At 34.1% G+C, this 16754-nt stretch overlaps 1 protein-coding gene across 1 annotated transcript in view; it reads right to left on the reverse strand.

Moving 5' to 3' along the window:
• Positions 1–9844: 9844 nt before the first annotated feature.
• Positions 9845–16754, reverse strand: part of LOC144968957 (two pore channel protein 1-like) — a 49449-nt gene continuing 42539 nt past the window's right edge. The window contains exon 27 of the mRNA XM_078907852.1: positions 9845–13168. Coding sequence (XP_078763978.1) covers positions 13010–13168 — 159 coding nt within the window. The 3' untranslated portion in view covers positions 9845–13009. The remainder of the gene's footprint in view (positions 13169–16754) is intronic.

Below are 16754 nucleotides of genomic sequence, written 5' to 3' on the forward strand. Positions count from 1 at the left end.
AAAGAAAACATAATACAGTGCATAACAGAGATATGATTTACAAGGAAAAAAATATCATCTCCCAAAACAATAACTATGCATTTGACTTTTTCCCTCCCAGCCAGGACTCCGGCCAGGGCCAGGACAAAACCAGGTGATCTCATTCCAAGACAGAAAGCATGTTGGAAAATAGGTATAGGGGGATAGAGGACACAGTAGGTACCTCCCTGTCCACTGTGGGAGGTCAGGAACCCCACCCAGTTATCATTTTTGTCAATATACACCAGGGGGAACGGCGGCAGAGGAAGGGAAGAGGAGGGAGAAGAAATAAATAAAGCAGTACCGATGAACAACAATAATATGGTCTTTTGTGTTAATTATTGGTGATCATGAATTTCAAATGTAAGAAAACGTACAATATCATGCTTGTCGCCCCTTATATTTTATTTAATGTATGTAGTATATGATTTTAATTTGACAAAAACTCAACGCCTAGATCATGGTGTGACCCCCGAATGGTCGCTGACCACGTTCACTGTTTACGAGAATGAGCGAGTGAGGAAATATTTTATTTAACAAAACAAATAAAAATGAATAAATAATAAATAAATAAATAAATAAATAAATAAATAAATAAATAAATAAATAAATAAATAAATAAAGAGATATATAGATAGATAAATATAAATTATAAAAACAAAAACCATGAAATAATAGTGCTCAACTTTTTGATCAAAGAAGCTATTTATAAAATATTTCAAGTATAATTATGATCAAATTGTACACTATTGTTTCGAGCATTCGCACTCATGATGAGAGCGAATGCTCGAAACAATATTGTACAATTTGATCATAATTAATCATACTTGAAAATTTGTATAGCTAGATAGATAGATAGATAGATAGATAGATAGATAGATAGCTAGATAGATAGATAGATAGATAGATAGGTATTTGTTTGTTTTTACGGATTTTACGGCGCTTGCAGCGCATTAAGGTTATAACAGCGCCAGTAAAAAGTCTCCTCTGGTACTCAACTCCCATATCCGGCTTCAACTTTCAATGGTATCCATCTCCCTTTAGTCCCAGGTTTATTTCCCACTGATATCCTTTTTACACAGTCCCAGGTTAACTCCCCACTGGTGTGCAATTCCCTGACTCCCAGGATCACACCCCACTGTTGCCAAACTCCCATAACTTTGCCGGATATTGTCGGGTTTCGTAATAAAGCACTAATTCTTTTTTACGAAACCCGCCGAAACCGGCCGATAACCTTAGTCTCAGGTTCACTCCCGACTGATGTACACTTCCCTGAGTCTCGGGTTCACTCCCCACAGTTGTCTACTTCCCATAACTTTGCTGGATATTGTCGGGTTTCGGCGGTTTCGTAAAAAAGCACTAGTTCTTTTTTACGAAACCCGCCGAAACCCAGTCCCAGGTTCACTCCCCAATGGTGTACACTTCCCTGAGTTCTAGGTTCACTCCCCACTGCCACCTACTTCCCATAACTTTGTCGGGTTTCGTCGGGTTTCGACGGGTTTCGTAAAAAAGACACACCCCTTGTCGGTCTACATAATTGTTTCTGGGAGAGTCCCACTCGGTCAAAGAAGCCAAAAACATTGATGTAGACCGACCAACAAATCGTGGTAGATTCTTAATACTTTTTGCTCTTTTTCTATTGTCAACTGGTTTGATTGAGCACTCTTCCCATCAAATTTGTAATATTAGACGATTACATAGGTTGATGTTTGTTTGTTTTTAAGGGTTTTACGGCGCTTGCAACACATTTAGGTCATACCAGCGGCAGTAAAATGGAAGAAAATGGGATAGTAAAAAGTTATAGAATTACAATAGAAGCATCCAAGAATAAGGGAGACAGAAAAATACGGAACAGATGTAGATTCCAAGAGCACACTATCAGTGTAGTTAGTATTATTATTATTATTATTATTATTATTATTATTATTATTATTATTATTATTATTATTATTATTATTATCATTATTATTATTATTATTATTATTATCATCATCATCATCATTATCATCATTTAAAAATTTAAAAAAAACCGACCAAAACATGACAAATAAAACATCACGAGAGAAAAAAAAAAAGAAGAAAGAAAAAATGATTAAACGCTTTGTTTTAACGTATTTTTATTGTTCATCATTAGGCAACATTAGATTATCAGATACAAAAGGCAGTCAAAACCTACTTTATAACTATAAAATATAGGCATAAAATGCAATCAAAAGATCAAAATATACAAATTTAAGCAATACCCTTATGACATATATTGCAGATAGGTCAAAGAAATACATTTTTTCACAATAAAATAAATAACAACACTATAAATTTATATAAAAAAAAAAGAAAATAGGGAATTCACTTCCGAGAGAGAGAGAGAGAGAGAGAGAGAGAGAGAGAGAGAGAGAGAGAGAGAGAGAGAGAGGGGGGAGAGAGAGGGAGGGAGGGGAGGGAGAGAGAGAGAGAGAGAGAGAGAGAGAGAGAGAGAGAGAGAGAGAGAGAGAGAGAGAGACAGAGAGAGACAGAGAGAAAGGGAGGGAGATGTTTCGGGAACAATTAATTAGCATTCTTTATGAAGGAAAACAAAACAAAACAATCAGAATGTTTTTAAAAAAAATCAAATTCAAAACAAAACAACAACAAAAAAAAAAAAAAGAAAGAAAGGAATAATATAATAACTTTATAAATTATCAATTTGAGTATAGAATGCATCAAGAACGAATCTGCTTTTACTGACTCACCCTACAACAATATGTTGCCTATGCAAGGTTGACGTTGCATGACAAAAGATAAGTTTTGAGACGGATCAGGTCTGGACCAGAACTGACATCAAAACCAAGGCCTGCTTATCCCATGAATAGTTATACAGTCGACTCCGCTTAATCTCACACCCTCGGGAGTTCAGGTAAGTGTGGCGATTAAGAGGAGTGTGCGATTAAGCAGAGAAGCCAGCAGAGAAGCCAAAAATAGCATCTAAGCACCAGCTTATATTTTTATTGGACAAGAATTTTATTATAAGTATAATCATAGTCACCATAATATTTCCGCTTGTTGTTCCACTATACATTTTAAGACTTTTAATATTCTTTGCCAAGTTTTATGTATTTAATTTATTAACATTTGATATTTCTTTTATATACTATCGAATTGTGTTGTGATACAAAATTATAATTTCCATACAAGGATCAATAAAGTATATCTTATCTCATCTTCAATGTGCCATTCACGTAGGATCTTCCCCTGCGTTTTCTATGGGCTTGGGACCGTTATGTACAAGACATTAGACTTTTTTTGTTGTTTTTTTTTACTTCTTTTTATTTTATTTTATTTATTTATTTATTTATTTTTTGTTTTGTCTTGGGGGGCTTTTTTTTGTTGTTATTTTGTTTGTTTGAATTAGGTGTCAGGAAATCCTTTGATGTCAGTTAACAAGCAATGGCGTCTGACCTAGTCGGGGTCTAAAGGACAGTGGAATTTGCTTTGACGGGAAAGCATTTTTCACGCGTGATACGATATTGATATTAACATACGGAATTGGATCAATGAGAAACGCAATTTCATTACCTTTTTTTTGTTGCATTTTAAAGATATTTTTCTCCAAACAAGATGGAATCAAGGTGTAGCGATTAAGCGGAGAAGGTGTGCGATTAAGTGAAGCGATTATATAGAAAGAATTCCGTTTTTCAGGAATGTGTAGGGTATAGGCGGAGTGAACTGTACTTTGTTTGACCCCCTATACAGAAATATAAATTGATCTTTGATTCAAAACTAAATTGATGAAAAGGAATTTTGTGTGCAATAGGGACATTTGTATAGGATTTTGTGGTATTCACTAGGTGGGTTGTTTGCTTTTAAGGGTTTAACAACATTGTGGCACAGGAAAAAGGAAGAAAATTGGATGGGATAGGAAAAAAGTCTCGATTTACAAGTGAAGGTAGCCAAGTAATTACAAAGGGGAATGGTTCAAATAGGGAGCAGATGTTGATTCCAACACATTATCAGTGTACTTATTTTGAGATCTCCTAAAAGTCTCATCCAGACACCAGATACAAGATCCCACTAAGAAGAATGCACTCAAATATTAACAGAATTTATCCAAAACAGAATACATAATTAACACTACATGACAGTTTCCCTCCTAGCCAAGGACTCTAGCCAAAGCCAGACATAACTAAGTAATCCTCTTCCAAGACAAATACAGAAAGCAACCTTGAAAGGGAAAACAGACATGGGGGATAGAAGAAACAGCAAGAGTGATCTCTTCACCCAGCAGAAAATATATGTGGCCATTGCCCTTCAATTTGACAAAAAAAAATCAATACCACCTGATTTATAATTTATGGTTACGGTATCACATATTTTGGAATGGTTCTTATAAAATGTAAACTTATGTGATCTTCATATCGTTAATTTGTTCATGTTGTATACGTCAAATGTGTTAAAATTACAGTAAAGGAATTAAACAGCAAATGTTGTATAATTTTGACAAACTTTTGTTACACATTTTTGCGCTAGTATTGGTAAATGTATTTCATAACATCTCTATGCCTCAATCATTACATCTGAAACATACATAAAATTAAATTTTTTCATTTGTGTTAACATCAAAAAATATAATAAAATCGCAGCTTTGAACAAAAAACATAGTTTTCACTCAAAAAATAAAAAGATCATGTGGAGTGATTAAAAGGGTTACCACAATCGAATAAAAATAAAATAAAATAATCTATTTCTAATGAAAAAGATATTTATAGAAAAAAAAATTAACAAAAAGTATTATAATCTTTTTAAAAACAGAGCTTAGATCAGAAAACACCAAAGCAAAGATTGCTCAAAGGATATTTCACAGCACATAGAATAATTCTAGGAAGTCTGAAATATTTGCGGGTAATGAAAGAGGAGAACGTACACATACTTTGCACTGTTGAAATCACATTTCAGATTTTATGATTATTCGGTTATTAATATTTTTGCCCCAGAAATTGTGTTCTACTTTTGATCACAGCGAAACAAAACTTCAACCTTAGAAAGAAAATGATTCAGATTGGTTATCATTTGTTAGTTGTTTTTTTTTAGTGGTGTTTTGGTGCTGGCAAAGGTAATTATAAAGGTGATTTCAGTAAAAAGGAAGATGACTTAAAAAGTGTAAAGATTCAAAACTAGCTATTAAGTTGTTAGAATAAAAAAAATACAAGAAAAAAAAAGTAATGTCCATGAGCAATGTATAAATGAAACTAGTCTGAAATCTCCAAAAACTCTCGTATTGTCACAGCCGCAGAATCTCCACAAAAAGGGACTTACACTTAATATGATACAAAATAGAAATATAATGTATCTCTGTAACCATAATGGATCTACAGGCAAAAAAAAATAAATTTTAAATCAACATCTCTAATAAAAATAAAATCCACTTGTTTCCCAAACAGCCAATGACTTCAGGAGAACCTCGACAAAAATGTATGGTCTACATTCAGCTTTGTTTGTTTTGTTTTTAAAGGTTTTACGGCACTTGCAACACGTTTAGGTTATATCAGTGCCAGTAAAAAGGAAGAAAATGGGATAGTAAAAAGGTCTAGAATTACAATTTAAGTACCCAAGAAAAAGTAAGGCATAGGGGAACTGGGAACAAATAGGGATCAGATGTAGATTCCAAGAGTACACCACCAATGTACTTAGTTTGAGATCACCTATAAGTCTCATCCGGACACAAGCACAAAATCCAACAAAGAGGAATACACTCAAATGCTTACATAAATTCAAAATAACAAATATAATAATACATAACAGAGAGATGATTTACAAGGAAAAAAATATCATCTCCAAAACAATAACTATACATTTGACCGTTTTATCTTCCAGCTAGGACTCTGGCCAGGGCCAGGACAAAACCAAGTAATCTCATTCCAAGACAAAGACAGAAATCATGTTGGAAAACAGATATAAGGGGATAGAAGACACAGTATGTACCCCCCCCCCCCCTACCCACTATGGGAGGTCAGGAACCCCACCCAGAATTCAGCTTTGTGTATCTTAATTGTCTTGTGCTATGACAATGGCCTGGTTCGAGTCCTGCTTTGGACAGCAAAAGTTGAATCCTTGAAAAAGACTGTTCACTAACATACTCACTGTACTCAGGTGTAAAATAAAAAATCTCACTGGTAACCCAGTTGACTAGTCTAAAAAAGAAATTGTAACATGTCTTGTCCTAAATGTTAAGTGTTGCTGTTAGTATAGGACCCCTTATAAGGCGCTTGAGCACACTCAGTGCCTATTGTGCTATATAAAAGCTCAAGTTTGTTTTTTCAGAACATGAACAGAACATTCCAGAACAGAGACACAAAGCTAAATGAAAAGGATAACTGATTTAGGGGGATAGAAGAGATAGCAAAGCTTTAGACTGGTGAAGAATCCGCTTGCCAAGGGGTAGCCAATGTTCCACCATAAGGGAAATTCCACCCATTGTAAATTGGTCATCGAGCAATGCAGTATATTTCAAGTAAAATAGTAGAGATGACGATTCTATAAACAGGGTATTGCTTGAAATAACAACAATAATAACAACAACAATAACAACAACAACAACAAGGACAGCAATAATAATGATAATAATGATAATAATAATAATAATAATAATAATAATAATAATAATAATAATAATAATAATAATAATAATAATAATAATAATAATTTTTAAAAATAAAAAAATAATAATAAATAATAGTAATTTCAAGAAGTTATAAATGTACCATGATGATCAATGTCGCAAAAGAGTGTGAAACTAAATTTAGAACAACTGATTTAGGTTTATGGAAAATGTTCAAAAGGAAAGAAACTGCTTTGGTGCAATGATCCTACATGATTAGTTAAAAGGCAAAATACTTTGGTAACTGTCTCTTAGTGTCATGTAAAGATTGATATATTGAGAACAAATGTTTAACGTTTTGTTTTTGTTTTTAAGGGTTTTACGGCGCTTGCAATACATTAAGGTCATATCAGCGCCAGTAAAAAGGAAGAAAATGGGATAGTAAAAAGTTCTAGAATTACAATAAAGCATCCAGAAAAGGGAAGACAAAGGGGAATCGGTTCAAATAAGAAACAGGTGTAGATTCCAAAAGCACTCTATCAAAGTACTTAGTTTGAGATCACTAAAAGTCTCATCCAGACACAAGCACAGGTCCCCGCTAAGAGGAACACACTCAAATGTTTTACAAATCATATATAAAATAAAGAAAGCATAATAAAATGCATAACAGAGAGATGATTTACAATGAAAAAAATATCATCTCCCAAAACTATAACTATACAATCGACTGTTTCCCTCCCAGCCAATGAACTCCGGCAAGGGTCGGGACAAAACAAAGTAATCTCGTTCCAAGACAATGACAGGAAACAATTGGAAAACGGGTATGGAGGGATAGAAGACACAGCATGTACCTCCCTATGGGAGGTCAGGATCCCCACCCAGTGGTAACTGTCTCTTAGTGTCACGTAAAGATTGATATATTGAGAACAAATGTTTAACGAAATATTGATAAATAAGCATTTGTGAAAGAGGCAAAATGGGCAGTTCTACACATATAAAAATCTTATATAAAATAGTATATCTAAATAATATTCTCATTTGTTATGAGCCAGTGACATGATATGACATATGGAATAAAATAGATATATACACAATTCGTTCTTAAGGCACATATTATTTTACATTGTAATCAAAGAATTAAAGGAAGAGGGCAACTGTGGAATTAAAGCAAAAATACAAGAGACTTTTGTTTGTTTTGTTTGTTTTTAAGGGTTTTACGGCGCTTGCAACACATTTAGGTTATATCAGCGCCAGTAAAAAGGAAGAAAATGGGATAGTAAAAAGTTCTAGAATTACAATTAAAGCACCCAAGAAAAAGTAAGACATAGGAGAACTGGGAACAAATAGGAATCAATGTAGATTCCAAGAGCATATCACCAATGTACTTAGTTTGAGATCACCTATAAGTCTCATCCGGACACAAGCACAAAATCCAACAAAGAGGAACACACTCAAATACTTACATGATACATTTAAAATAACAAATATAACAATACATAACAGAGAGATGATTTACAAGGAAAAAAATATCATCTCCCAAAACAATAACATTGCATTTGACTGTTTCCTCCCAGCCAGGACTCCGGCCAGGGCCAGGACAAAACCATGTAATCTCATTCCAAGAAAAAGACAGAAAGCACGTTGGAAAAACAGTTATAAGGGGATAGAAGACACAGTATGTACCCCCCTGCCCACTATGGGAGGTCAGGGACCCCACCCAGAATACATGAGACATCAAATTCAAAATAATCATAATAGGAGTAGGTGGTTTGTTTTTAGGAGTTACATATATAAAATGAAGACTTAATATACAAACAAAAAAAGAATGTCATCTGAAGAAATAAAATTCTGATCAATTCTCTTCTGGCAAAACATTCCTGTTGGCAAAACCAAATAGTCTCATTCCAGGACAAGTCAATGAAGCCACATTAAAGTGGACAACATAAATACAGTAGGTTAGAAGAGACAGTAAGAGTAAACATCTCCAGCAAACAAGCAGAAAATGGTAGGGGCTGCCTGAAGCCGGTGATCGTAAAATACTAATGAAAGAGTGAAAATGGAGAGGCTTTGTTTATTTGTGTATTGTTGTGCCAGCAAACAAGCAAAACCTACCCCCCCCCCCCCCCCCCCCCCCCAATATCACAAGCATACGAGGGTCAGTTTTGATGCCTCAGTTATTAAAGATGTCAACAGAGGAACTCAAACATCAGGTCACCTGGTGGAAGAACAGTGTCTTAGGTATCTTTTCGTCCATCTCAACTCAAAGTGTCAGAAGGACATGATCAGATCTCAATACTATTTCATTTCATTCCAATATCAATACTGCACCTCTAAATTGTCATAAACTCTGATAAAACTATTTCCATTAAAATGGAGAAATCTCTGACCCATCAAACCACAAAAGAGTGAATTGAACACATTGAACGAAAGACAAATAACATCGTTTGTTTGTAACATTCACAACAATAGCATTGTCTGCCACAAATAAAAAAAAGCAAATTATCTCCTGCAAAACTGCAAGAAATGGACCCATGATATTAGGAGGATAGCAAAATTGATCACTGTCATAGAACCAAGGAAGCTAATGTTGCCATACCCTAAGAGGAATTGCACGATGACAGCCAGAAACAAATTAAAAACCCAGCATCTTATTCTACAACAAAAAATGAAATCTATGAGAAAGAGGACAGGAAAAAGAGCCACGGGATAGAAGAAAGGGCAAGATTGCCCTCTTTAGTCCAAATCGGAAGACCATGGACTCCTATCAACCCAGAAATTTTTTTTTAAGATAATAATTTGAAACCAAAGTAAAGATATGTTTACTATACTACATAAAAAAGGAATGAGTCCAACATTTCGAAAGACAATGGCTTATTTATATACAGGAAGGCAGAGAAAACAGTGTTATATGACTACATGAATGCCTTAAAATATCACACGACACCAAATTTCCCACAAAATAACAAAACATACATCACTGTCTCTTATTTCATAACAAGAAACTGTTAAAAATATAAGTGAGTAAAATATTTATAAACACATTAATTGGTCATATCATGCCCACATCAAATAATAAACCTTTAAATAATATGATCATAACACAAAACAGGCAATTAATAAAACTGTAAGATTTGATAACTTATTATTTTTTTTTCATGTAATATTTCCTTTGCAGCTTTAATGACCCTTTTTTTCATTTTCAAATGGCAGTAAACAATAGTTCTGTGAAAGATTTCAAAGCATCATGAAATATCATTTTTGAGTTCATAACAATTTGTTTGTTTGTTTTTAAGGGTTTTACGGCGCTTGCAACACATTTAGGTTTTATCAGCACCTCTAAAAAGGAAGAAAATGGGATTCTAGAATTATAATTAAAGCACCAAAGAAAAGATAATACAAAGGGGAATTGGGAACAAATTGTGATCAGATGTAGATTCCAAGAGCACACCGTCAATGTACTTAGTTTGAGATCACCTTAATGTCTCATCCAGACACCAGCACAAGATCCCACAAAGAGGAATACACTCAAATGCTTACATTATACATTCAAAATAACAAATATAACAATACATAACACAAAACTATGTGCAACCCTGTTTAGTTATTTAAAGAGAGCTGATCGCCTCTGTGGCTGTCTGAAAATGATGATAAATGGGTGAGTGACACCAACCCCATACATTCTGCAGTTCTTTGTTTAAAAATTGTATTCTATTTAGCTAGGAATTACCTATGTATGTTTGACCATGTTGCTAAGGAAAAAGGATTGATGTTATGTCGGATATAATTTCCTTGACATGTTGTAGCACAGTTTCCGACAAAAATTTACAGAATTTTAAATCCATCCCCATGAGTAGTAAATGTGAAGTCAAAGTAAGGGAACACAGTTCAGTATAAAATGAGTAGCTAAAAAGGAAATAAGGCATGGGGAGAATATGATAAATGAAGAACAAAATATCAACAAAGAGTATTTATGTTGGTGAGTGATAGCTCAGTCAAATGTAAATAAGGGAAAATCATTACTAGAAATGAGTATTTAATTTCTAACAAGGAAAAAAGATTTGAACAAGATTAGGAAATTAAAGCATCTCATTTACAAAACTTGCCTTTAATTATTTTGTTTCCATTACATATAATCATTATATAGATAGGAATTCATCTAGATCAAAACTACCAATATATGGCCCATACTAGCCAATCTAAATTATACCAAAAATATAGGGGAAATGAAGTGATTCCATATATACAATATAAACAAAATAGATTTAAATACACACTATTTACACGGAATTTTAATTACTTTGAATGACATGTTTTGAAGTTTCATTTGCCTGCTTTATGGTCAACATACATCTGTAATTTAATGTACTTTACAAAAACAAAAAGAAAGAACAATCGATTTGTCATTGGCAGGCAGACTTCTTAAAAATAAGAGAAAAAAATGGAGTTCAATTTATCTTATCTTTATCGGAGTACTTGGAAGGCATGCCAGAATCATCAATGACATTGTATAGAGATGTCATATACTTTGAAAAATTCTCATATGTTCTTAATATTAATAAATTTTAATCTGATTATACCTGAAAACATGTGCATTATACAGTGTCAGAAAAAAACAGGGCCCATTCTACTATTTTTCACATGTGTATTTTCAAAAAAAATAATGTAGAATACTCTCCTGTCTTTTTTTTTTCATCTTTATGTGCTCAACGCTTGTTTGTATTGATTCTGATGTAGAGTTTGTAGCAAATCAACTTGTAGTGGAATAAAGCATAGAGTCATCCCAATAACCTCTGCTGTGAAATGGTAGCACATCACGTCTGACTGGATGTCCGGGGTTTGATTCCCAATCAAAGAGGGCTGGCTTTTTGGAATAATTTCTTTTCCGTACAGTTTTCTTTCGGTTTTGTTTGGCACTTTATCACACCAACCTTTCAGATCTTTATTTTGCATCAGTGACTATACCAAATTTTTCATTTTCACACTAATGGTACCCTGTGTTTAAAGCATATATGAATTTTAAAAAAATTCAAACTTAATCTCTACAAAGAAAATAAATGAGGATCAGTCTGATTACAAAACAATATTTTAGTTGATAAACATTCTAAAAGCAGGATTTAATTCTATTCTCATTTGATTTGCGGTAACACCAATGCGTTTGACGAGGTGGGGATCGTTGAAGCTGGTGTCACTTAGGACCAAGTCCTAATGCTGTTGCTGCTCTCTTGGAAAATATGGTTAGGTATCATTCTTCTTCTAGGTTCCATGCCTGGTCCAGGCTTCGGATACTGCATGAATTATCTCTCTCTATTCCTCCCTGTCTCTTGCTTTTTCAAACAGCTCTTGGATTGTTAGGTTGGTGAAGCCCTTCAGTTGGTCTATGAGTGTTTTTCTTTGTCTCCCCCGGGCGCGTTTACCAGGTATTTTTCCACAACTTGCCAGGTATTCATTCTTATCTTTCCTTACTATGTGTCCGAAAAAGGATAGTTGTCGATCCACTATTAAGGGCATTAGTTTCCTTTGTTGGTATGTTTGTTTTAGCGCTTCTTCGTTCGTTTTGTGTGCGGTATACGATATTCTCTGCATCCTTCTCAAGCACCACATTTCAAAAGCTTCAATGTTCTTTTGTGTTTCTGCATTTGTAGTCCAGCTTTCGCATCCGTATAACAAGATTGGCCACACGTAGCACTTCAAGACTCGGAATCTAATCCCGAACGACATCTGTTTGTTTTTCAAAATGTTTCCCAGGTATCATTAGGCTAGAATAAAACTGATCACCTCTGTAGGATTAAAGATAAAGCTGACTTGCTTTCAAATCATTTTTGTTTTCGTTTCATGTCTTTCCAAAGACTCAAGTTACCTCAAAAATGATCTGTTTTAGAAAAAATTAATCTGAAACAGTACTATATCAAAAAGAACTCTCAAGACTCTAAGATTTTGCAAAGTATCCTATATCTTCCACAACCCTTCAATAATAAACCATTAAAAACAATTTGTACAATCATCAAAAAAGATAATATAATCAGTTGAAAAACAAGGCTAACAATTTCTATGGTCATAAAATTAACAGTCAAAATTGATTTGACATTTGAAGTTTTCCTCAAAACTTTTTGTTTTCGGTGATTTATCATGCTTAAAAATAGCTGAATTCCCTAGGGCTTAAATTAAGCAGTGAACCTTGTAAAAATATACAAGCCCTTAACATCAAAACAATGTATTGATTTACAACTGGTGACAATACCTAATAGCATTAGGTTGAATCACTTTGTATTGTTTTATCTCGCAAATCTTTGACGTCATCACAACTAATGACCCTTCCAAAGTTTGAGATAATTTTCAAGAGATAGATAAACAATTCAGAAAATATTTCTTTCCAAGTTCCCCACCACTTGAGAACAACAAAGAACAAACAATTCAATCCTCTCAGGCATCGGATGTAAAATTTGAACAATGAGAACTTGACCTACTCCCGGCTGTGTCACTGTTTGGTACGGAGTCTGAATTGGGTCTGTTTCTGATACGTAACCTTGCCATACTTTCAACTGTTTTCTTTCTGTTTATCTCATACTCCGATGACCAGTTCTGGGAAAGAGAAAGAAAACCGAATATGAATGTAAAGACCAAAACAAAAATAACATTTATGACTATTATTTAGTTTGGCTTATAGAATTTATTCCCATTTTTGCTATTGACTATATATTCATATTCTGTTGTGTTTATGTTCTAATTTTATTTTTTTTCAAAAGATTGTACACATCATAAAGCACTTATCAACTCATAGTCGTAGTTTTTTACAATTCTCTTTTTAATCTTAACACAATAGATAAGACAAACAGCCTATTGGACACCAGCAAAATTTTAAACGCTGCTTTTCATCAAGGTTACCCTTGAATTTAAAGTCCATCTTCAATAGGATGGTGTTGCTAAGTTAAATAAATAAAACATAGATGGAACAGGAAATAGAATACTTGTTTGTAAACAAGTGGAAATTAATATCTGATATAATGAAAATCGTATATAAGATATGCAATGAATTTTAAAAAGTATGATGCAGTACGAAAAGTAAAATTAAAATAGAATAAAATAGGATTGAATAAAATTTACAAAGATGTCACTAGTACTACTCCTACTACTACTACTACTACTACTACTACTACTACTACTACTACTACTACTACTCCTACTACTACTACTGCTACCACTACTGTTGCTAATGCTATGATTATGACTATATTTAATAAAAACTTTATTCAATTCCATGTTATTAATATTCTTACTCTATTTTATTTTACTTCCTCTACTGCATGACACACTTTTTCAAAATGTATTTATTCTTTTACAGATTTTTACTGTATTCTATTTTAGTTCATGCTTCCGTATTAGGGAGAAGGGGCAGACTATTTCCTTGTTCCATCATCGTTTTGTTTATTCGCTTTAACAATACCATCCTCTCATCTCTCATTCGTCTTTAGTGTCTCACTGTTTTTTTTTTTGTTTTTTTTTAAAGGGTTTTATGGCGATTACGACACATTTAGGTCATATCAGTACCAGTAAAATGAAGACAATGGAACAGTCAAAATATTCTAGATTTACAATCAAAGCACCCAAGAAAAAGTAAGACAAAGGGAATTGGTTCAAATAGGGAACAGCTGTAGATTCCAAGAGCATACCATCTATGTACTTAGTTTCAGATCACCTTAAAGTCTCATCCAGACACCAGCACAGGATCTCACTAAGAGGAACACACTCACATATTTTTAGAATGCATAACTAACAATACGTAACAGAGAGGTGAATATCATCTCCCAAAACTATAACTATACATGTGACTGTTTCCTTCCCAGTCAATGACTGCAGCCAGGGCTGGGACAAAAATAAGTAATCCAATTCCAAGAGAAAGACAGAGAGCAACTCAGAAAACAGATATAAAGGGATAGAAGACACCACGTGATCTCCTGCACACCATAGGAGGTCAAAGGGCCCTGCCCAGTAGTGTCTCATTCATCATGTTTTGTTGACAAAGGGGAAACTCAAAACATCCACATCATTTGTCTTTGTAAATTAAATTACAGCTTCCATTTCATTTAGTGATTGTTATTTATTTCTTCAAGCTTCAAGCAGCAAAATTTGCATGATCGCCGATAGGACAAAGAAAATATGTGTACAACACTTTTCCTAAAGGCATACTGTTAAGGTGTCTATGTCCTCAGACAGAATTTAGGTTGTGTTGTGAGCCAAAGACGTCTAATGTGCAGCACACATTTTTGACTTTCAATAAAGTAAAAAAAAAATTTTTTTAAGATCTGAACAAGTGTGTATGAAAGGTGCCAGACAAAGCAAGAAAGAAAAATCCAAGAAAAAAAATCAGTCTACCTCGACTGGGGATTGAACCCTTGTAAAAAAGGAAGTATTAAAATTGCCCCAACTATCGGGAGCCTCTGTGGTGTAATGGTAGCACGTCTGACCAGTAATCAGAAGGTCTGAGGTTCGATCCTCAGTCGGGGTAGATTGATTTTTTGGGATGTTTTTTTTCTTGTATTTTTCTTTCTTGCTTTGTCTGTCACCTTTCATACACACTTGTTCAGATCTTTATCTTATACTGGTGCTTGCTCCTTAATTTGTTAATTTGATATTTTCAAAGAAAACAAAAACAAAAAAAAACAACCAAAAAATCCTAAAAAAATAAAAAAAACCCTCAAAAACTCTCTGGATTAAAGAGGAACTTGATAATAGGAAAAAGATGACATAAGATCAATTGTATAGCCCTAGCACCAAGAGATACAAATTTGATGGAAAAACTTTCCATTTCTTCAGATAAACAACAGACACTGATGCAAAATGAGTATTAAGTCAATGGTCGAAACTATAAAAGTAACAATAATTCTAGTTAACAGTGAAATCAGCACACTGAATCAAGCAAGCAAAAAAGAGTAGATGCATTCTTCATTCGCCTTTGATTTGGTAAATGTTCCAGGCCAAGAAACTGTTTGGTGTCTGTAATCCGTTAGTATAGGGAATTAGATTAGCGTCCCTTGATTGGACGTCACCTTACAGAGAGAATGTCAATTTGGTTTTGCCCATGCGTCTATCTCGTCCTCGCTTTTGGTGAAGTGTCTCAAGCCGCTTTCACCGGAAGCGAGGACGAGAGACGCATACGCACAACCAACATGACGTTCTCTCTCTAATAACTTTTCCGCCAGTGACATCCAATCAAGGGACGCTACTCTTCTGCTAATCTCATTCCCTATTTTCAACTATTTCAAAGAATGGGCGAACAATTAAACAATTCAAAATAAAATTACAATCCCCTTCCTCCTCCCCTCCACTTCAATAAAAAGTAAACAAAATTCCCCTGATTTATCCTTCTGGGGAAATTTGTTCTCAGGTCCATATCAGGTAGATTGAAACAACGGTGTAAATCACAGTGCAGCACTGCAAAGTGAAATAGCACGAGTTTGTTTTGTTTTTGTTTTTAAGGGTTTTACGGCGCTTGCAACACATTAAGGTCATATCAGCGCAGTAAAAAGGAAGAAAATGGGATAGTAAAAAGTTCTAGAATTACAATTAAAGCACAAAAGAAAAGGTAAGACAAAGGGGAATTGGTTCAAATAGGGAACAGATGTAGATTTCCAAGAGCACACCGTCAAAGTACTTAGTTTGCGATCACCTAAAAGTTTCATCCACACACAAGCACAGGTCCCAACTAAGATGAATACACTCAAATGTTTACCAATCATATAATATTATAGCACGAGTGTCAAACCTTGTATGTCCAAAGGTACAAAGTGAAGAACATAATATAGCTGATCTATGCAGATCTCCGAATGGCAATGTACAAGAAAACAAAATCAAGTCCCTTTGGATGTTAAAAAATCCAGGGTGGTTGTAGTTGAATTCACTGTCACGATCAATCCCCTGATGATCCCTTCACCTTTTAGAGAGATTTGGCTCCAAGCCTAACCTTATAATAAAGCAGATCTTTGATTTCTAACTAAAATTAATTTACTATACGATATTCATAATTGTCTAATGTGGAAAACCTAGAGAGTAAAAAGTTGTGAAAACTCAAGAATAAATACTTTAGAAAATAGAAAATTATATACTCTGAAAATTCAAAGTTGAAAGAAGAAAAAACCCAACACATTATAATAATTATAATGACTAGATA

Source organism: Berghia stephanieae, chromosome 3, assembly GCF_034508935.2.
Source record: "Berghia stephanieae isolate SIO BIC M18660-M18661 chromosome 3, UCSD_Bste_1.3, whole genome shotgun sequence".
Lineage (NCBI taxonomy): Eukaryota > Metazoa > Mollusca > Gastropoda > Nudibranchia > Aeolidiidae > Berghia > Berghia stephanieae.